This window comes from Echiichthys vipera (assembly GCF_963691815.1).
Source record: "Echiichthys vipera genome assembly, chromosome: 23".
NCBI lineage: Eukaryota > Metazoa > Chordata > Actinopteri > Perciformes > Trachinidae > Echiichthys > Echiichthys vipera.
The window spans coordinates 6,793,247-6,816,125 of record NC_139848.1 but is presented as its reverse complement, the minus strand read 5'-3'; the positions used below and the strand labels follow the sequence as shown (position 1 = coordinate 6,816,125).

General features: G+C 42.6%; 1 protein-coding gene across 1 annotated transcript; it reads right to left on the bottom strand.

Moving 5' to 3' along the window:
* Nucleotides 1-852: 852 nt before the first annotated feature.
* On the bottom strand, nucleotides 853-18,954 carry LOC310964916 (rho guanine nucleotide exchange factor 7-like; the record flags this gene model as incomplete). Its single annotated transcript, XM_083938235.1, has 22 exons — nucleotides 853-1,413; nucleotides 1,731-1,785; nucleotides 2,084-2,180; nucleotides 2,430-2,588; nucleotides 2,983-3,072; nucleotides 3,180-3,273; nucleotides 3,380-3,604; nucleotides 3,686-3,822; nucleotides 4,296-4,374; nucleotides 4,467-4,553; nucleotides 4,689-4,835; nucleotides 5,030-5,089; nucleotides 5,652-5,790; nucleotides 5,879-6,001; nucleotides 6,687-6,782; nucleotides 7,034-7,128; nucleotides 8,950-9,041; nucleotides 10,806-11,010; nucleotides 11,213-11,337; nucleotides 11,859-11,943; nucleotides 17,088-17,171; nucleotides 18,790-18,954. 22 exons carry the CDS (start codon nucleotides 18,952-18,954, stop codon nucleotides 1,291-1,293), a joined length of 2,562 nt encoding a protein of 853 aa, XP_083794361.1. The 3' UTR covers nucleotides 853-1,290.
* Between the last annotated feature and the right edge of the window lie 3,925 nt (nucleotides 18,955-22,879).

Genomic DNA, 22,879 nt, shown 5'->3' with positions numbered 1-22,879 from the left:
ACGCTGAAACTCCCTGACTGAGCACTTAATTCCTGAGAAAATCTTCCTTCAGCTTCACTTTGACGACAACAAGATGGTTTTCCAGTAATTATACGTTTACGGGATGTGTTGTTTTCGCCCTCCAGTTAATTAAAGCAGATCATTGTCAAGTAGTTAATCCATCTGGGTTTAACACAGACTGTATTTAAAGATGAAGGGCTCGACAGCTTGATCACTCTTGCTCCAAATGAGCAAGATGGCAGCACCTGTATGCTAACTTTATTTTCCTAGGATGGCACATTCACGCCTCTGATTGGCTAGCAATCGTAGCCTTTTTTGCGTTGAAAGGAGCCAGTTGAGGTGGTTTGGGCATCTAGTAAGGATGCCCCCTGGGCGCCTCCCTAGGGAGGTGTTCCAGGCGCCTCAGGATCCCCCAGTTAGAGCTGGTTAATGTGGCCCGGGAAAGGGAAGTTTGAGGTCCCCTGCTAGAGCTGCTGCCCCGCGACCCGACCCTAGATAAGCGGTTGAAGATGAGATGAGAGAGATGATGTTTAAGCATGAGGAGTGAGATTGGTTAGGGTAAGAATACCACGATAAGTAGGGCAGGTCGTGCGTTCGCCATACCAGGAAAGGAAATATCACATCCAGGATATTTTGGCCTCCATTTTTTGCACAGTGGGAGAAAACGGAGATGTCTTTAAATACAGTCTGTGGGGTTTTAAAAGTATTATATAACTAAAACTAATCAAAAATAGATGTTCATGTAGCTGCTATAATCTTCACACCACAGAGATCTTTAATCTCATCCTGTCCTGTCCTTATACGTGCTGGTAACTTACGGTTTCATATCATAAAATAGATTATAAATGGCTGCCAGTGAAATGAGGAGTGTGTATAAACCCATGTAGCGTTCTTATCCATGAATTAAGCCAGTCCATAAAATACTGTCCTACAAATAAGCACAAAGAGGAATGAATGATAAACACACAAGTAGATTGTCAGTGCTCCAGAGAAGGCTGATGGAAACAGTAAAAGGAGTGTGACAGGAAGTGATGTCGTCAAGCTGCCAGCTAATTTGGCGTCACAGCTTTACGGTCAGTTCGGGCGGCTTTGCTGTTGGCTGGCAGGCATTTCTCTTAGTCCACAGTTTGGCGCACAGGTCACTGTGAAGGTCGAAGCAAGTGAAAATGGTGAGGACATGTTGAATGAAGGATTGGCAGCTTCTGTCCACAAAGGTTCAGTTCATAGGTCATTTGGTCATTTAAAGGTCAGACATTGGTTTCCTCCACGATCATCAGATGCACGTCGGTCTCAGAGGTTCGTCTCGTCCCAGGTGGGGTCGTTCATGCTCTTCAGAACTCTCCGGACAATCCTCTCCAGCTCCTTTCTCGCTCGCTGCTCCTCCTCGAGAGTCCTCTTCATCCTCTTGTTGTCCTGGAGACAGAGAAAGACGGGGAAGGAGAAGAATGGAAGGAGAAGAGAGAGAGAGAGAGAGAAACGAAACCATTTCCAAGTTAATGTTGAGTTTGTTTAACAGATGTCATCGTTTACTAAGCGGTTGAAGATGAATTAATGAATTAATCAAATGAGGAGTGCGTATAAACCCTTGTAGCGTTCTTATCCATGAGTTAAGCCAGTCCTCTCTGGGTTTAGACCTAAGTTTGAACACTATAAAGTGGGACATTTGAGCAGGAAACTATTGATAATGAGAAGTCCCGGTTGGTAATACATTTAAAAAACTGCAGACTCACCTGTTTGAGTCCCTGGATCTCATCTTTCAGGCTGTACACAGTGTCCACCAGACTCCTGCAGGAACAGAACAGCTTAACTTTAACACACACTGACAGTGATGTCATGTTTTTATTTGTTTAGCTCATATTAAACCCCTGCAAACATGCTGTGAATGCCGACAGGTTTTGATGAAGTTTCTACTTGTTGTGTATTCAATAGCCACCCTATCTGTAGTAGTATCTTACATTTGGATGCTGCCACCTTTAATTCACTCCTGCAGCATTTCTTTGTCCCCATAGAGCCTACTGTCAAAGCCTGACATATCTGCGTTTGTGAGTTTACTGTATAACACACTTCCTCTCTCCTCTCTCACCTCTCCTCCACTACGGTTTGTCCGTTGCTCCGGGTCTCCTCCACTATGATCTTCTCCTCCTCTGGGAACAACATGTGTACATCCTTCCTGCTGGAGCCTGATTGAAATGTGACAACAGTTACTGAATCATACATGTGCACACAAACATACATATTAACAAAACAAACACACATCCACTATACTAAGGGGTATATGCTTACTGAGGCTACTGTAGACTCATGGGGATGCACACAGGCTCATACACAGAGGCAAACACAAGACACACAGGTGATATATATGTCTATCCCTAGTTGTAAGCTAGCTGCTTTTGCTAGCATGTCAGTGGTTTACAACACTGATATCTTACGAGAAAATGAGGCAGTCCTGTAACTATGGGCGGTCCAGAGACTGTCATAATCCGAGTCCTCTGACTGGTCAGAACAAGGAAGGTTGCCGGGGAAACCAGCGACGGTGAGGCTGGTGTCAGCGAGCACATGGTTGTGCATGAGGTCAGTCCCTTGCCAGGCTGTACCATAAAGTAACCATCAGTAGACGGGGTTTGAACAAACCAAATTGAATTTATGGGGGGTGAGGGGAGGAGCATAAACCATATCGGATAAAAGATGAGAGGGTTTGGGGACAAATCATATTGTAGGTTTTTTAAACATAAATATGAGATTTGAACCAAATGCAACCAGAAATAAAAATGAAAACAGTTTGTGTGGGAAAAGATGAACGGATGAAGTAATTAATGAAAAAAACGTTTGGAGGATGAGGAAAGCAGAGGAGCCCAAGGAAGGCATAAAAAGAGAGGAGAGAGAAAAACATTGTTAGAGCTGATGGCAGAGAACAAACAGTGGTTAGCAATAAGACAGCCAACAGTGTGTGAGTGCGCCTGTGTGTGTGCTGTGTGCACTCACTGGAGTTGAGAGTCTGACGTGTCTTGGCGCTTGTACAGTACGCTTCAATCACTTTCAGTATCTGAGCGTCCTCCTCTAGAGCTGCTGTACCTGAGACAAGGACGGGTGAGACGATGGAGAAAAGTTTCAGTTTCAGCGCACATTTTTCCCTCACCATCGAAGTGGTGCATCCAGGTTGCAGCGTTGCATATACTGACTTTTTCTGACAGTGAAGTCCTCTTCTGAAGGTTTCCTCTCTGGCTTCCTTTTCGGGAGCAGCTTCTTCATGTTCTTAGGACTCTTACTCATATCCTACAAACAAAAACACAGAAATACGTCAAGTAGGAATGTAGCTCCAATTCCAACCTCCCCAGATCCCAATTTGAGCGACACAGTTTAATGCACCAGTGTACAGAACCTCCTTAAAGCAGAGAGAGGCCGAGGGTCGGAGTGGAGGCGCAGGGCGAAGGCAGCTCAGGCTCCAGGGTTTAGGGGTACTCGGTGGCTCCAGGGGCCCCCACATCGGGCTGCTGTTGAGGCCCGTCCCATATGAAGAGGGATGGGGAAGGGTGTGGTAATTGTTTCCAATGCTCCCTCCGCGAGACTCTGAGTGTCTGGAGGGAGTGGCGGGCTGAGAGGGCAACTGGGAGAAGCAGAGGAGAGGTCATGGAAAACAGGCCAGGAAAGATGAGAGACAGATAACGGAGGGTTAAATAAGACTTACTGTGTGACAGACGGACTGATGCTTGTGCGAGTGTGTGTGCGCGGCCGAAGTGTGTGTGTATTTGGTGAGAAGGTCCAGCCAGTCCTGTAGTTCGGGCTGACTGCTACAGGCCACCTGCATCCGATCGCACTGGCCACCTGAACAACAGCACACGCACAAACAAATGTATAAATGACAGACACACAGATGTTTCATATACATATAAAGATATAGCGGCAAGCTTTCACACAAGCTCATCTCATCTTCAGCCGCTTAACCGGGGTCGGGTCTTGGGGCCCGCAGCTTTAGCAGTGGACCCCAAACTTCCCTTTCCCGGGCCACATTAACCAGCTCTAACTGGGGGATCCCGAGGCGTTCCCAGGCCAGTGTGGAGATATAATCTCTCCACCTGGTCCTGGGTCTTCCCTGAGGCCTCCTCCCAGCTGGACGTGCCTGGAACACCTCCCTATGGAGGCGCCCGGGGTTCATCCTTACTAGATGATCCTGAACCACCTCAACTGGCTCCTTTCTTGACTAACTGTCATGTTGTCTTTATACATAATGATGTGATCTTGTCTTAAACAACTTAACTGAAAAGAAAAACAACAGGTTTATGAGCGAAAAGACTGACCAGATATTTCAAAAGCATTCCTGAGGTTTTCTCCGTCTTCTATCCTGGAGATGAGCATCCCTGACAGAGGCATCCGTCCCTGCAGAGACACACAATGTGTAAATCAGTGGATCAGAGACAAAAGCACATATGGGTGCTGCGGAGAAGTGATCTAACGTACTGTAAACACACCTGGTAGATGAATCCACTCATTCTCAGGCTGGCAGAGAGCATGAGCAGAGTGTGAGGGAAGAGGACGAGGTAGCGTTCATTTGACTCCTGAAAAACAAAGAAAACATTCACGTCATTTTTTCATTTCATGGTCACTTGAACAGTCTTGTGTGTTCATTTTGGGTCCGAATGCAGCCTCAGGGCACGTTCACATGACCCGTGTTTGGAGGATCTGATGAGTACCTGACAGTTCTGCGTGTGGACCGTGGACAGGGACATGTGGAGAACAGGGCCGAGAGTTCTGATGTCATCCCCCTCCCAGTTTCTGATTGGCTCCGTTAAAATCTGCAGCTCCAGGTCCTTCTTTTTCCGCACCTCCTGGCACTGAGCCTGAACACACACAGAAGCGTTCAAGGCACATAAACGCACACTTCAGTTCCTCTGTTGCCTCAGTTCCTCGGTTGATATGATTACACAGAAAGGTCATGAAACAGATTACCTTAAACACAAGCTTCTGTCTAAGAGTAAGTGTCTTTTTGTAACTGATATACTTTATATTATGTGTACGTGAGTTTATATCTTACTGCAAATTTTTTAAAGTCCATCATGGAAGCAATGAGATCAGCTCTGTCAGGGTGTTGGTCCTAAGAAAAAGAAGAAGGGAACATTTTTAAGCAGAAAAATACACTTTTCACTCTGTTTCTCATCTCATCTCATCTTCAGCCTCTTATCCGGGGTCGGGTCGTGGGGGCAGCAGCTTTAGCAGGGGACCCCAAACTTCCCTTTCCCGGGCCACACTAACCAGCTCTTACTGGGGGATCCTGAGGCGTTCCCAGGCCAGTGTGGAGATCTAATCTCTCCACCTGGTCCTGGGTCTTCCCCGAGGCCTCCTCCCAGCTGGACGTGCCTGGAACACCTCCCTAGGGAGGCGCCCAGGGTTCATCCTTACTAGATGCCCGAACCACCTCAACTGGCTCCTTTCAACGCAAAGGAGCAGCGGCTCTACTCCGAGTTCCTCACGGATGGCTGAACTTCTCCCCCTCTCTCTAAGGGAGACTCCAGACCCCCTCCTGAGAAAACCCATTTCGGCCGCTCGCACCCAAGACCTTGTTCTTTCGGTCATGACCCACCCACCCATGACTCAGTTTCTCATGTTATTTAATATCTGTATCTGTACAGGTAAAAGGCAGACAGGTTCAAACTAACCTCCATGTGTCTGTCCAGTTCTTTCAGCAGCGTCGGGTATCTCTCCAGTCTGGTGAAGGGTTTACTCAGACTGGTGGTCAGAGTCAGGATCCCAGGAGTGGACGCTCCCTTTGACTCCATGTACTCCCCAAGTTCCTCACTGTGATGCACACACATAGACACACACACTCTGAATATATACACACACTTTGAGAACAAACATATATAGAGTATATCTCTGCGTCTACCTGTGTTGTGTGAGCACATGGACAGCAGACGGGTGGTTGGAGCAGTAGGCCAAATAGATGATCTTCATCTGGGGCATCAGATTCTGGAAGAACCCCCCGATCCTCTGCTGGTTCTCTGGGAGTCTACACACACATAAATGACATGTTAAACTAGATAACTGCCAAGGTTGGCACTAAATAATTAACCACACCAACCAAATAACAGTTGTTCAGTTCATCCGTTTGTTGAGATTTTAAAAAGACACCTTCTCTATCTCTCTCTCCCTCAGGGCTCAGACCCACACACACTGTTACTTCAGTCTACCATTAGATGTCTCTGTAGCTCCACTCAGGCCGTATCCGGTCTGAGCTTCAATTCAGGAAAGGCAGAGGGTGTATTGTAAATTAAAGAGGATGTTAGCATGAGCAGTTCATCAGAGGTCTGTGCAGGTTAAACACTCTATAAGCACTTTTTTCCCACCTGGAAGTGAAATTAAAACCAGTAAATGAATTATTGATGTATTATACTGTAGTATGAGAGTTAAGTTAACCTAGCAGGCTTGCATACATGTTTGCATAGCATGTATACGGTCAACTCTAACCAAGGAAAAAAATGGTCATTTTGATTGAAAAGAGTTGTTAATTCATTTTCTAGGGATTATTGTTGATTTATGGATTAATTATTTGAGCTCCCCTTTAAACTATGCTCTATACAGTCATTTAGACAATACTACGACTATAGTTGCTGCATCATGTTAAAAATACTACTGCATCAATAACTATGCTTTAGTGGCATCTGTAGCAGACAGAAGGAGATCGGTGCACTGACTTTGTGTGCTCCTCCAAGGACTGAACCAGAATCTGCTGGAAGGTCGAGATCTCCTCCAGATTTCCCTGAATGTGAGTGATGTCAACGCTGCTAAGTCTGCGGAGAGGAGAGGAATGAGAGGAGAGGAGAGGAGGGGAGAGGAGAGGAGAGGAGAGGCGAGGAGAGGACAGGAGACGAGACGAGACGAGATGAGAAGAGAGGAGACGAGAGGAGGGGAGAGGAGAGGAGAGGAGAGGTGAGGAGACACATTATATTGGTATTGTAGTAGATATGCTGGTGTGTGTGCGGGTACGTCTAAAATCGTATTCTGTTGAATAAAACAATGAAAAGTATAAAAATAGCTGTACTTGTCTGTGGGGTGAAGCGAGCGCAGGTACAAGCCCAGCAGACTCTGTAGCTCCCTGGAATATTCGCTCTCTGCTTCCAGGATGTTTTGCAGGACCTGACAGAGACATGAACCAAAGACACAGAGACTTTTAGATTAACGACAGTGAGTGAGAATAAAGATATGAGAGATTTTTAAATGGCTGTAATGTATGTGTTAATGTATGCATAGAACATAAGGTGTATCTTAAAGGAGAAAATACAGTAATTGGCAAAGAGTCAGAGAGGCAGAACTTCCTAAAACCAGCATTAAGATAACATGGCATTCATTGAATCCTATTTAGCCCAGTTTTAAACATCATTTAGCCCAGTTTGAAACTTGATTTAGCCCAGTTTTAAACATCATTTAGCCCAGTTTTAAAGGCCATTTAGCCCGGTTTTAAACATCATTTAGCCCAGTTTTAAACGTCATTTAGCCCGGTTTTAAACGTCATTTAGCCCGGTTTTAAACTTCATTTAGCCCACTTTTAAACACCATGTAGCCCGTTTTTAAACGCCATATAGCCCAGTTTTAAACGCCATATAGCCCAGTTTTAAACGCCATATAGCCTGGTTTTAAACGTCATTTAGCCTGGTTTTAAACGTCATTTAGCCTGGTTTTAAACGTCATGTAGCCCAGTTTTAAATGCCATGTAGCTCACTGATGGTTAAACGTGAACTGAAGCCTCCACATTGTCTTCCTTTAATGTAAGACAAGATCTGTGCCAACAACATCCTGCCTCGTCCTGTACATCCCCTTGTTAGTAGGAGATGTATTTTATAATAGGCTAATGGAGAGAGATATCAGACCCACAGGATAATCAGCAAATCTCTCCACATCATCACAGCCTCTCAGGAATAATGGCTCTGGTAATGAATTGTTGCAGTTTATGTGTTGCTGTGTCTCCCCTCAGGTCTGGGGGCAGTAAAATTCACTTTTGAAGCAGGTCCAATTATTTATCTCAAATGCACGGAGAGGATGCCAGAGCAGGCTTTGGCAACAAGAAGGTGAAAGCACCGGCAACACACAATACACAAATGCACACACAAAGAAAAAAAGCCCAAAGTCATCTCCTGCTTTTACAAGATTTGTATCTGTCCATCAGGATAAAGACAAAACTTTTTGATTCATATCTTCTTTTGGTTTTGTTTCTGTCTGGGAACAGCTTTGACTTCGGGCACTGTCTGTGAGTGAGTGCCTCAGGTACCCACAGCAAAGATTGTCTGGAAAGACTGTCGCAGCTTGTTACATTATTAAAACACACACACACTCACACACACACACACACACACACACGGACATTGGCTGAAACCAACCCTGGGGCGAGGCTGCCCCAGAAACCACTGGGATGGAAGAAATAACCTACATTACATCTGCTGCACTCTCTCTCACCACACAGACACGCTCACACAGGGGGTGCGGTGCACATGATTACATGCTTTTACACACACACACACACACACACACACACAGAGCAGACACACACGGGCAGACAAAGCTAATTGGATGTGCAGATAAGAAAGAATTGATCGTACAAAAGCAGGCGCACGCGTGAGAACTCTCTGTTAATTCAGTTCACTCCGTCGGTCTAACCAGAAGAGACAGAAAGCGAACGCAAAAGAAGATAATTATTACATTTTTGGGTAATGATACCTTCAGAATCCATCACACAGGAGTCTCAGATGTATCCTGAATTATTTAAAATAAAACATTTAATCACAGTCCTTGTCCTGAAATATTCAGGGAGAAGTGAGAGCCGGTTTAACTTGTTCCTCTTTAATGATTGTGAGAACATCCGGTCGTCATAAAAGCACAGTTTAAACTCACACGCACATGCAGACAAACACACACACACACACACACACACACACACACAGTTTCATTAGGTAGTGTGCTCACCACGTTGTAGTAGGTCTTACTGATGATGGTGGTGTCAAAACCTTTGGGCGGGCTTTTCAGCGTCCCAGACTTTGGCTTGTCTGATGTCTTATCTATAAAGCGAGAAAGGGGAAGAGATATGCTATGAGATATACAAAGATGTGTTCTTTTGTTTGTTACAGTAGAAACAAGGGAAAGTCATACTGCAGCTCTTTGGTTTTCATGTCAGTCTCAATAACGTCTGTAAATCAAGACATTAGACATGTGCAGCCTCCGGTTCACCGCTGTTTTATTTCACAAACAACCAGACAACTCCCGCTTCATGTGAATTTACTGCCACTTCTCAGCGCGCTGTCCTTGTTTTCTACAGTACGCTTTAAGTCAGGATGTTCCTTTCTATACAGCTGCCCAGGCACTTCCTGTCTTTGTGTGCTTGTGGAGCTTCCTTCCTTCCTTCCTGCCTTCCCTCATCGGAAAGCAACACAACCAAGCAACACACTCAAACCATGAGGATACGGCTCTTACAGCCACAGGAGGCAGCATCTCACAGCCTCATGAGCTCAACAGTGTTCAGTTTGAGGCCAGAAATGGAAATAAACCCAACTTTTAAATGTTGTTCTTATATTTCTGGGTAAACCTTCATCAATCTTTAGATGTAAAACATAATAGAAACACCCTGCAGATAGTGCTCTACGTTTAGTCTTTAGAGCAAGCATAAACAGCCTGGGGGAAAAATCAGGCTTGTGATTAAAACATTTTGTGACAAAAAGATCAAAATGTGTTGAAGTCTTTAGATGTATTCTGAGTCTCATTGGTTTAGATGTGGATTAAATAAGGTTGAAATGCATCCATCTTTTTTCAGTGTTTTCACACACTCCTCAATAGAAACTCTCTGATTGTAATGCCTTAAAACCTTACTGTAAATCATTAAAATCTGTAATTCCTCATTTTAGTGCAGGACTTCACTCATGTCTTTTCTCTTTTTAGCTCAGTTTCTAACCCACTTTAACCCAGTTTTTTAACATCCACTTAGCCCAGTTTTAAACTCCATTTAACATAGTTTTAAAAACCATGTTTAACCCAGTTTTAACCACCATTTAAACCAGTTCTAAAGTCACTTTAGCCCTGTTTTAAACTAAATTTAACCTAGTTTTAAAATTCCAGTTTAACCCAGTTTTAACCTCCATTTAAAGCAGTTTTAACGTCCATTTAGCCCAGTTTTAAAACCCATTTAACATAGTTTTAAACCCCAGTTTAACTCAGTTTTAACCCCCATTAAAAGCAGTATTAACTTCCATTTAACCCAGTATTACAAACCATTTAACATAGTTTTAAAAACCCAGTTTAACCCAGTTTTAACCACCATTTAAACCAGATTTGAAGTCCATTTAGCCCAGTTTTAAAACCCATTTAACATAGTTATAAAACCCAGTTTAACCCAGTTTTAACCCTCATTTAATAAACCAGTTTTTAAGTCCATTTAGCCCAGTTGTAAACCCCATATCACACAGATTTAAAGCCCAGTTAAACCAGTTTTAAGGCCCTTTGAACCCAGTTTTTTTGCCATTGTATGACCCATACTAGTGCATGCTGTCATATCCTTCAGTTCACTATTGTCCTTGCAGACCTGTTTTCTAGATAACGGGCAGCTTAATGCACGCACTGACTAGAGAAAGTAAAGTAATATACAATCAGGATGTTATGGAATATACAGAGGTCCAAGGTGTCTGTGTAACCTTATAGCTCTTTTGTTTCACCTCAGTCTCTATAACAATGATTTAATGATTCTTTATGTCCGCAAAAATAAACAGCTGAGTTTCTTCCCACTGCCCTGAAAGATGATGCACAACATGTGAAGCCAGTAGAGCTGCACCCACCGCTTCCTTTCAGCTCCCGCACATAGTTACTGGGGAACCACCCAGAGTTGCCGTTCAGTGAGCCTTCCCACCAGCCCCCGTCCTCCTGCCGGCTCACACTGATGATGTCGCCCTTGGAGAAAGAGAGTTCGTCCTCGTTGGTCTGCTCGAAAGGAAAGCGCGCCTTGAACAGCACGTTGCCACACCCGCTGCCCTCTGACATGTCCTGAGGAAGAGGAGAACAAGGAAGACAAGGCGGGCTGAGTCCGCGGAGAAATAACAGATATGTACAGACAACGTACAAGAGCAGATGAATATCCCAGTTTTCATAACAGACTAATATCAGACTTGTGTATTTAACTACAGTCAGTGTTTGTCTACTGTCATTACTCATGAGATGCGTTGCCGTCGTCGTCATGGTAACTCACCAGGCTGCGGTACTGAGGCTGCAGCACTTTAGAGGAGCGACTCTGAGTGTTCAGAGAGTCAAACGACTTGATCCTCAAGTGTGAGGAGTGCGGCACACACGCACTGTCTTCGGAAACAGCTAATTCTGCACACAGTGGTTCAATTAAGAGTTGAGTTAAACAATTAAACATTCTTTATAAAGCCTGGTATGAGAATTATACTAGTATTAGACTTAGACCAATAAACTCTTAGCTAAATAAATACAGAAAGTATAAAAGAAAACAATAAACAATAAACTCTTAGTCAAATATACGGGGTAAATGTGAGAATACAGGTCAAATAAAACTTGCGGAAAAGGAAATCAAATAAGTTAAATGTATAAGATCAAATATGTATGACTGTATATGACATAAATGAGCAGTAAGATTAAATCATTGCACTTAAGTGGTGGATAAAGTTATTGCACAAAGAGAAGAAGATAAGTGCAATGGTATGTAAGAGTAGATTATTATTATTTACTTAATACTGACTTATATTTATTAATATTACCAATAAACCTAGAAGAGAATTGATACAAATATTATTATTTTATACTATAAAAGCAGACATTTGCTGGATTAATGCTTCTTTAATTTGATACCACGCACACAAAGACAATAATCTCACCTTCAGTAGCTTTGTTGAGGGCGACCAAGGAGTTTAGGACCTTGGAGAAGTTCAGTCCCTGCAGGAGGTCATTGACCTCAAAAGGCTGAAAGGGAGGAAAGAACAAACATGTACCGTACGCTCGTTTATAATACATGTATGGATCAGGACGTCAAAAGGACACAGAGCTGCCTTTCTTACATTCCCATGCGTGTATCTGACACACAGAGGGATTTATAACCTTCAGTTTGTGATGATAAAATGAACAACCACTACCGCAATAAAAATCATTTTCTAAAACACGTTGTAACAATCCCGTTTACTGAATGCATTCAACAATTGTCTACACAATACATACAATACAATCAATGCTAAGTTTAGTGGGGGGGGGGGGGGGGGGGTACATCCCTGCTCCGACTGCAGTCTGGAGCAGGATTACTCAAAGTCTGAGCTGCCCCTCCTAATCTCCCCATCACACACACACACGCAGCCATAATCAAAATACCTCTGAAGCCCCTAATCTTGTGTATACAACACACTGACTGACTCCTACATTCCCGAGGCGTGAAGGTGGAGCACTGTGGGGTGTGAAAGTCAGAGCTGAAGCGTGTAAAACGAAAAGCTGAGGGCAGCAAGAAAAAGTGGATTTCTCTAACTCCTCATCCTCCTCGTCTGTAGGGATCGGTTCAAATGATAAAACCACACCGTTCTTTAATGTAGTCCTCCTTTTAAGAACCCCGGCCTGATTTATACACACGGGCTGATTAGTAGTCAGAGCAGTATGGATCCAGCAGTTAATACACACTTTCATCTCTCCCACTGGCATTGGGCCAAGATAAAATACAAGGCTTTCTTTGCACTGCCGCAGTGGAACCAACCAGTGCTTGGGTTGCATTTGTACATATTTGAGGCATTTAGCTGCTGCTCTTCCAGTACAATGATGTACCAATGGAAATTATCGATATACTGAAATCTAACACAGGGACCACATGAGAATGACAGCGACAAAGAAAGGCACTCACAGAAGGATCTTATACCTCACTCATAGAGAAAAGGTGCAGCTGATATTGAAATATTAGATTATATGTTCAATGAACCTCAAATAGCTCAATAAGACAGACGGACATATCATCCTCTACACGATGATTTTCTGTTAATCTTCATTCATTCATCTTCAACCGCTTGTCCCTGTCGCGGGGGGCTGGAGCCGATCCCAGCTGACATTGGACGTGAGGCGGGGTATAACCTGGACAGGACGCCCATAGAGGCATAGACGGCACATAGAGACAAACAGAGACGGACAACCATTCACATCTACGGGCAATTTTAGAGTCATCACTTAACCTAACACGAGCACGTCTTTGGACTGTGGGAGGAAACCGGAGAAAACCCACGCAGACACGGGGAGAACATGCAAACTCCACACAGAAGGGCACCAGCCAGGATTCGAACCAGGAACCCTCTCGCTGTGAGGCAACAATGCTAACCACCATACCACCGTGTCGGCCACCTCAGATAGCTCAATAAGACAGACGGACATCTCCTCCTATACATGATGAGAGTCGAGCATTATGAGGTGTTAGAGTCCTAATAGATCATTCAGCATGAAGATTTCCTGTTAATCTTGAGGAACAAATTAGTTTCACTACACTTGACACTTGAGAACTGTCCTTACTTAAGTAAAATCCACACGTGCATCTGTATTACTGCTACAATTAGCCACTGAATGAAAGATAATAATAATGAAATGCAGTTCATCTTGCAGATTGGAGTGAAAATACAGAGAGCGCATAATCACAGCATGCTCTAAACGAATGCCTGTGATTGGTCCAGCAGCTTACCTGATGACAGGGAGCGCTTGATTTAATGCAGCAGAGACGAGAATCAATATCCCATCCGGGTTAAATTAAGAGCAGAAGTCAAATTTATGATCTGATTAATTGTCTTCATCATCGGAGTCAGAACCCACTCATACTGGGAACATCGTCCGCTTCGAAACCCCCGCTCTATTGGACCGACGGTCTGCCTCGTCCTCCGCCTGTCTGATGAGCGTCTGGGAGAATTACTATGCTGATGTCAGTCAGGCTGCTGGTAATGGAGGCCTTGGCTTCCAGCAACACGCCTCCAATCATCCTGATTGGAAAAGCCACTCACTGCCTGATGTGTGATATGACGTCAGCCAACCTTTCCCTTCTCTTTTATACCCAAAGCAATTTCAGTCAAAAGCAACTGGACTTGGTTATTTGTCTAGGAAGACGTTTCACCTCTCATCCAAGAGGCTTCATCAGCTCATGTACGCATCTGACCAGGCTGGGACTGGACCAGGACCAGGACCAGGACCAGGACCAGGCTGGGACTGGTCCAACAATCTGGTGTGGAGATCCAGGTATTTAACCTCTCACAAGGACGATTATGTCACTGAAACCCTTTGTTCTCCAAGTGCCAACGACCGTGCTGGATCTCCACACCAGCTAGTTGGACCAGTCCCAGCCTGGTCAGTTGCGTACATAAGCTGATGAAGCCTCTTGGATGAGAGGTGACACGTCTTCCTGACAAATAACCAAGTCCAGTTGCTTTTGACAGATATTGCTTTGGGGATAACGACGACCTGGACGAATGAGAACATTCACAGGCCTTCTCTTTTATCATCTTTCCATACTCTTCACCACAAGATCTGGTTTAAAGCCAGCCCCTCATGACTGACCGGGCTTTTTAGGGACATCAAAATCATCTAAGTCTGCAGAAAAACCTTGATTTAGGACTGCTGCCCAGGACTTCTGTGTTGCATAATCTGTTCTTTATTACATAGTTTTGCTTCATGGCTACGATCAATAGTGTGTGTGTGAGAGAGAGAGAGAGAGTACTCGCTAGACCTCTCTGAACACCCACTGTGGGGCAGGATATAACCCGGCTTGACTCACTGTTGTGCAAACACACAGATCCATGCACACACCCTACTCTTTAGATACAGATATTTTCTAGACCAACATTCAGTCAAACAGCAGTGAATTGACTATCTTCAACTCTCCAAATGTATCTTTTTTGACCAAAGGCAAGCTCCTACTCGTCAGCTTGACGTGGCACTAACGATCAGTAAAAGTCCAGATTCCTGAGACCACGTGGCCTAACAGATAAGGTGTCAGATCCTTCAGACGGCAGACGCCATTTGTGGTTGAAAGCTCCACCCTCATTCGACAAATCATACTGGAAGCATATTTGCCTGCACAATAGTAGCAGCACAGTGTTTACTGCTACGTTACATTAACTTTGCAACATCTCGGGTACTGATGCCAAAGTTTGAGATATTAGAAAGGGCGGGAATTCATTTGACAAACCAAGTGAAACAAGCAGTCGACAACTTAAGTTAATGTCCAAAAACATCCAAAAACCATTTTTTTTTTGGTTGTGTCTGTCTCCATGTAAGCACCGTCAAATCAAGGCAAATTCCTTGTAATGTAAATTACTTTACAATAAACCTGATTCTAAATCTTTGGTTTTATTCAGTTACTAATTTTCTCTCATCTTCAGCCTCTTATCCGGGGTTGGGTCGCGGGGGCAGCAGCTTTAGCAGGGGACCCCAAACTTCCCTTTCTCGGGCCACATTAACCAGCTCTAACTGGGGGATCCTGAGGCGTTCCCAGGCCAGTGTGGAGATCTAATCTCTCCACCTGGTCCTGGGTCTTCCCTGAGGCCTCCTCCCAGCTGGACGTGCCTGGAACACCTCCCTAGGGAGGCGCCCAGGGTTCATCCTTACTAGATGATCCTGAACCACCTCAACTGGCTCCTTTCAATGCAAAGGAGCAGCGGCTCTACTCCGAGTTCCTCACGGATGCTGAACTTCTCCCCCTCTCTCTAAGGGAGACTCCAGCCCCCTCCTGAGAAAACACATTTCGGCTGCTTGTACCCGCGACCTCGTTCTTTGGGTCCTGACCCAGCTTTCATGACCACAGGTGAGAGTAGGAACCAAGATTGACCGGTAGATGGAGAGCTTTGCCTTCCTCAGCTCTCTATTCGTCACAACGGTGCGGTAGAGCGACTGCAGCACCGCCCCCGCTGCTCCGATTCTCCGGCCAAACTCTTTTGTGACACTGGTTTACATTTGAATCTGTTTGTCTGATGAATTGTGTATTATAAATAAACATTTAACACACTTTAATAGACTTTCTATTTATTTTTATTTTGTTTTTATTGTCTCTACTGTCTTTTAAGCTTATCATCTTTTCATTTTATTAATTTTTTTTTTTAGTTTTTACGTCCTATCATTTATCTTGCCAGCTTGATGTGTATATGTGCGTGGATTTCTATGTGCTTTTGCCTTTGATCTTGCTGCCTGAGGACATTCAAAACTTTTTTTTAAAAGATGCCGGATAAATAAAGTTATTATTATTATTATTAATATTAGTAGTAGTAGTAGTATAAGTAGCAGTATTGCTAATTAATTAAAACACAAAGACATTACCTAGAGAAACAGTGTTTGTATATTAATGGCTCATTTTCAAGAAATAACCAAAATTTAAAAAATGATATTATAAACTAATATTTACTCATAAATTACACATTTCCAGGTGGCTCATGCAGCCTACAATACGTTACCTATATAATCGCTTAAATGGGAAGAAAAAGACGTCATTACCGGCTAAGAAAACAAAAACAAAGCAACACAGTGGATTGTCAACTTAATAATTCTACAGGGATAATTTCATATCCATAAAACTAAAATCCTCCAAATCTCAACCAATTTTATTCCCTTCAAAATTTTGACTCTATCCAAATTATTAATAACAAAAATATATTCATACCGCTAGATTTAAAAAAAAGTTAATAATAAAGCCCACATTTTTATTTAATTTCTTTGTTTGCATCTATTTATGCTTTGTTTATTGTTTTGTTCTGTGAATTTATTTTATTGTGCATTTAAGTAACATTTAATTTGTACTGTAATGTTCACTAAAGGAGAATTAACTGCCTCATATGTACATTATTCTCTTTGTCAAGTAAGATGCCAAATGTTTGTATTTTTATAGTGAAAATATGCAAATAACGTTAATTAAAAAAAACAATAGGCTACCTGTTGCTCGTGTTGTTAATGGGGATAACTGGTGAACAGAAGCTCCTCCATAATAATAATAATAATAATAAATAAAAGTGGTTTACAGATGAACAGGGTTGTGTGTGTGTGTCGTAGTGTGTCATATAGGCTCCATACTGTGTGAGTGCGTTAATAAACACAGTATTAACGTGTTCACTCACCTCCACAGCGAAAGAGCCGCAGCCTTTGATGAACTCGGTGATGTTCTTGTGACACTCGCTGTCGCCCCTCGGCTCCTGGAAAAACTACACACACACACACACACACACACACAAGTCACTCACTTAGCTTCACACACTCACACACACGAGTAACAAAGCTGCGAAAGGTGTGTTAAATGTGTTTCCGGCATTTAAAACCATCTTATTCTAGGCGTCGCTGGTGCACTTGCCACTTGCTGCTTTCCACTATCAAGCCAGCGAAAACAATTAAGCCCCACTTCCGCTTTCAACTTTCAAAATAAGGCGTTAATTGAGAGACTTCTGTGTTTAAAAGTGGATTTTCGTTAAAAGCTACATTCAACTTGTGTTTTTGCACAGTAAGTAGTTACATATAGCTGTTGTAGTCCAGGGTATGTTTATTTTATCAGTGTACTAGCTGTGGTAAAGCTGCTCCATAACTGCTACGCCTTTATTTTGAAAGAAGCAGAGCCTGAGTGTGTGTTTACCTGTAGCTGGAAGAAGCTGCTTTGATAAAGATCTCCGAGCGCTCAGGGAAGTTGGATAAGCCAACGGAGGAAATGACGTCGACAGGTTCATTGTCCATCGTGTGTGTGTGTGTGTGTGTGTGTGTGTGTGTGTGTGTTTAAAAATTCAAATTACTTGCATGTAAAGAGAAAAAAGCCATTACACACCCAGCAGCAGCAATTGTGGGCATTTACAGTAAAATAGGAGGCTATAGCACTTCTATTATTATATTATTATTATTATATATTATTATATACTTCTTATATATATATGTATATATATATATATATATATATATATACATATATTTCTCACATTTTAGTACATTTGTTTTTTCTATTTTATGTCTGTTCATAGGCTGTGTATACGTGGTTATATGTTGTATATATGTCTGTGAGTCATGCTCATACTTATTATTATTATTATTATTTATGTATATATATATATATATACAGTCTGATTTTGTTGTACCTTTACTCCAGCTGAGATTTCTCGGACCAGATCAATATTGCAAATAAGAAACTGTTCTTAATATTTTATCTGGGAAAATAAAGGTTAAATAAAAATAATATATATATTAAAAGACTTTATTTATGCAGAATCAAATCTCAGATTTATCCCATTTCACATATCTTCCTCCCTTTTTTCCGTTTCCCCCTGAACGATATAGAAATAACCAAAAACAAACAAACAAATAAATGAATAGCTTATGCAAATAATAAACAAATATTAATAAGATAACCTTGAAATAATAGTAAGACATTTTAAAAGTGAAGATAACACTGTACAAGAATCATAAATATCGCAAATGATGGACTTATAGGTAGGTAATTAATAACAGGATGAAAAGTGCACACCCGTTATGACTTTAAATTGATTTTTTGACTATAATTATAATAATAATGGTTGTTATTATTCTAATGTATGGTAACTGGGATGTTTTTAATGCTCATGTTAGGACAGTGACATGTAAAAACTACTTTACATTTTAATTTTACTGTTTAACGCCATTTCTGCCACAGGATGTTCATCTAACTGGGTTAACTTATTATTCATTATATAGATATAAGGGACGTTTCGATGTTAATTTGCTTTTATGTGTTTTTCCATGTGGATCTATGATGGTAGTGTTCACTAATAGGTTATTTTGTCTTCCCCTCTCCCTCCATCCACTCACTTTGTCCACCGTCCCGGGTCGGAGTCTCTCCAGCAGCCTGCACAGCACCGCTCCATCCTGCAGGGACGTCTGCAGGAACGCCTCTGGGTCCGAGATGCTTTTCTTGGGGGACTCCAGGACCCCCAGCGTGATCAGCCACGTTACCGTCTGCTCGGCCGAATTCATGCCTGGATCTCTGGTGTCCTACAACAGCAGCAGCAGCAGCAGCAGCAGAAGCAGCAGCTTCACCCTCAGTGTCCGTGTTATCACCTAGGGTCCGTCCAAAAGGAGACAGCAGGGTCAGCCCCGCCTGGTTTGAACATTACAGTCAGCGTGCTCTGGTTGGATCACACCGGCTCTTGTTCCTGAATATTAAAAAATACAGAAAAACAGATACAGAGAGAAGACAGCTGGCTCCTGCTCCCTCCCTCTCTCTCCCTCTCTCTCTCTCTCGGCGGATGTGGGCATCACCTCGCTTGTGTGCACAACTGAGGCAACATCAGTGTCAAGAGAGGGCCTATGAGACACGACTTCCTTGGTTGTTTTCAAATTAAAAGCATCAACTTGTAACCAGTTTCTGTTTTTACCATAGAGCTCAATTTCCTTGTCCTACTTTTTACATTTGATATGTTTTAGCTAGAAAAGTATTTACATGTCCATACCAACCATACCAACCCCCACCACAGCCTCTTCCTTCCTTCCTTCCTTCCTTCCTTCCTTCCTTCCTCCTTAATTAATAATCTACTCTTAAAGACCTTGACACTCCAGGTCTGAGAGTCTAAGTCTAAGGGTCTAAGGTCTTAAGTCTAACTTCCTGGTTGATCCAATACCAAAAACCGCAGTTCTCTGAGTGTCCACTGGGAGCAGTTTGCACAATAGAGCAGTTTCTCATTGACCCCCATGTTAAACAGGCTAAATTACACAGCATCATTAAACCTGTTTAAGGCTTGGTACAAAAAAAACCTTCAAGTCCTTATCCCCAAAGCAATCTCAGTCAAAAGCAACTGGACTTTGTTGTTTGTCTAGGAAGACGTTTCACCTCTCATCCAAGAGGCTTCATCAGTTCATGTACGCAGCTGACCAGGCTGGGACCGGGGAAGACCCAGGACTTGGTGGTGAGATTAGATCTCCACACTGGCCTGGGAACGCCTCAGGATCCCCCAGTTAGAGCTGGTTAATGTGGCCCGGGAAAGGGAAGTTTGGGGTCCCCTGCTAGAGCTGCTGCCCCCGCGACCCGACCCCGGATAAGAGGCTGAAGATGAGATGAGATTTACAGTAAAATTTTTGTCTGAATATCAGTGTGCTACGTGGTCGTGCTCAAGAGCTAAACTGGGATGGAAGAGAGTCCGCAGAGGTAAAATGATTAGTTTAAAAGCACTGCGGATCAGGAGGAGAATGTTTACAGCAGTCCCTCTGAAACTGAAGTCATGGTTGAAAACAGTCAACAATAAATAATCCTCTGATGAGGAATAAACCTTCCTGTCCGTAGCTCAATAGTGTCGGCCTACACTGCTGTACTTTAACATCGGTCTTAGTGGTTGGACTCGAGAGAGCCTGATGTTATCTGAGGTGGTGGTACGCCATGTACAGAGTTTGAGAACCACTGGACTAATGCATGCACAAACAGCACATTGAAATGGAAATTACGGAAACATAATTAACATGAACTCATCTGGAGACAATATCACACAACATTCGTTTCTAGTTAAAGGTACAGCAGGTTACATTAAAGATACAAAGGGCTTTATGTGTGTGTATTATTGCCATCTTTAAAATCAATGTAACATATATACTGCATGGTCCCGTGTTGTAAACCTATATGTTGATATTATGTGTTGTGTCACAATGTTTTAAGTGATGTAAACACGTCCTCCATCCATCTAACGTCTTAATTTCAGACGTTATAAAAGGAAATAACAGTCTATGCTCACAGATGGTCTGTTACTCAGGACTGCAATGATAGAAATATAGAACTGCTTCACTGCTGCTTTGTTTTCTTTCTTCTTTTTTTTGTCAACTCATTTCGCACTTTTACTTTGAAGACACAAACGTCTCACTTCCGTTCTCACACTCGCTATCATTGATGAGTTTGACGCAGCACAGCACAGGACAGCACAGGGCAGTCCCATTGATGACTAATTTAACCAGAGCACCGAAACACACAATAGCATTTCCCACATGTGTGTGAATGAGATCTATCTCTATATTCAGCAGGTTCCTCTCTATTTACAGCCAAAAACCAAATCTAGGGCCAAAATGAAATAATGTGTTTCCCTCTTTGGCTAAGAAAGAATAACTTCTCCACATTGTGCTCTGACATATGTGCAAAACAAAACACTTGACATCTCAGTGTTTGAGAGAGGGGGTACATTTTATAGCAGATGGAAATAGTAGAGAATACAGTCTGAAATGTGTTGTGTCCCCCTTAAAGCTTTTGATAGGAAAGAAGAAACCTTTCCATATTAATAGTCATGCTCTGAAATATGTGCAAAATAAAACCCTTTTGTCCTGCACTCTTAATTAAGCAAACTTTGATTTGAACTGCCTCTGTGTGTTTTCTCTGAGTCCTCATCCTGGTTCAGTTTCTGACACAAAATACAACAATCATTGCTTAGGTACACATCATGAAGAGAGGTTTATTATGCATCAGAAAAAGTCAGCAGTGTGGAGCTCAATTGTGTGAATGCACTGATTTACTTGCTTGTCAAGTCAAATTCTCCCTGTGCCTGCAGGGACATGACATTCTTCATTTATGTGCTGAAAGCTTTTTATGACCCGTGTCAAACTGGCCTGTGGCGCCCTCTTTTGGCAAGTTTAGGTTTTGCTGATGGCAAATATTCTAAGTACAATTCCTTACATGGTAAATGGACATTACCAAACAAATAACACCATGGAGTTAAAAGTAATAAAGTGAAAAAAAGCACAATGATGTATGAAAATATCAACAAAACTCCCTATAAACCTCATTCATTGTTGGAATTATGTAGGAACTATCCTTTTAGATGAAAACACTGTGCAATGTCATCACTTTACTCACTTATTTCACACCCTAAATGTAGGCTTTTATTTTTGATTCAACTGTTGTTTACATGTGCAGCCCAGTATCCCAACAGTACCTTAAGTTTCACTGTCGAACAATGCAAAGAAGAAGGAAAAATCCCCCCCAATAGTTGATAAATCTACCCCCAGAACAGGGTAAGGAGATCCAATGAAATGATTGATCTGTGCTCAATATCCCAACAGTTAGTGACGGACACGTTCTTGAGTTCAAAAGCAAACTGGGTGGCGTCGTGAGTGTGACAAATGTGCGTAAAAGGATGTCACACTGAGTATTCATATGAAGAAAAATGTGACATTATTTTGTTTGTGAAGACGGTCAAGAACACATGAATTAAGAGCATGATTTCTTTTCTCATGCTTTCATAAATCCTTGTGTTATAATGAGCTCGTAAAATGTAATTCTGATTTATCATTTACACTCAAAGGTTAAGAATAAAGAAATGGCACGAAGGTAACCGTCCAATCAGGCCAGAGCCAGAACACATTTGCACTGATTACATAGAGACAGAGATACAAAGGCCCATCTATGAGTCTGCATTATCCCACAGATATAATAAAATAAAGAGTATCAAACTGATGTGAAATAAACTAACTTGCTCTCTGATGCCACACTGTGGTTGTCACACACGACATGTACACATTCATTCTACGTCCGTAGTCTGTATCTCGCCCTCGCACTCTGCTTCACTGTCAGTAAAAGCAGAACTAAAGCGCGGCTGCGGTCGAATCTGAGAGAAAAGAAAGAATTTTCCATCCACAGCCTCATGGTCACCACAGCGTTCACCTGGCAGGCTGCAACTTTGCATAAATGCTAATCATCTTTTAAAGGCTCCATGTGATGCTCATTTTCAAGGCTCATATTTGTATTTGGGGTTTCTACTAGAACATGTTTACATGATTTAATGATGAAAAAACAGTTTTTTCCTCTCACACGGTCTGTCTGAAAATACCTGTGTTCACTCTGTGTCTGAAACGCTCTGTTTCCGCGCCTGTCTCTTTAAGAGGCACCCTTCTGAGAAAGCCCAGTCTGCTCTGATTGGTCAGTGTTTCC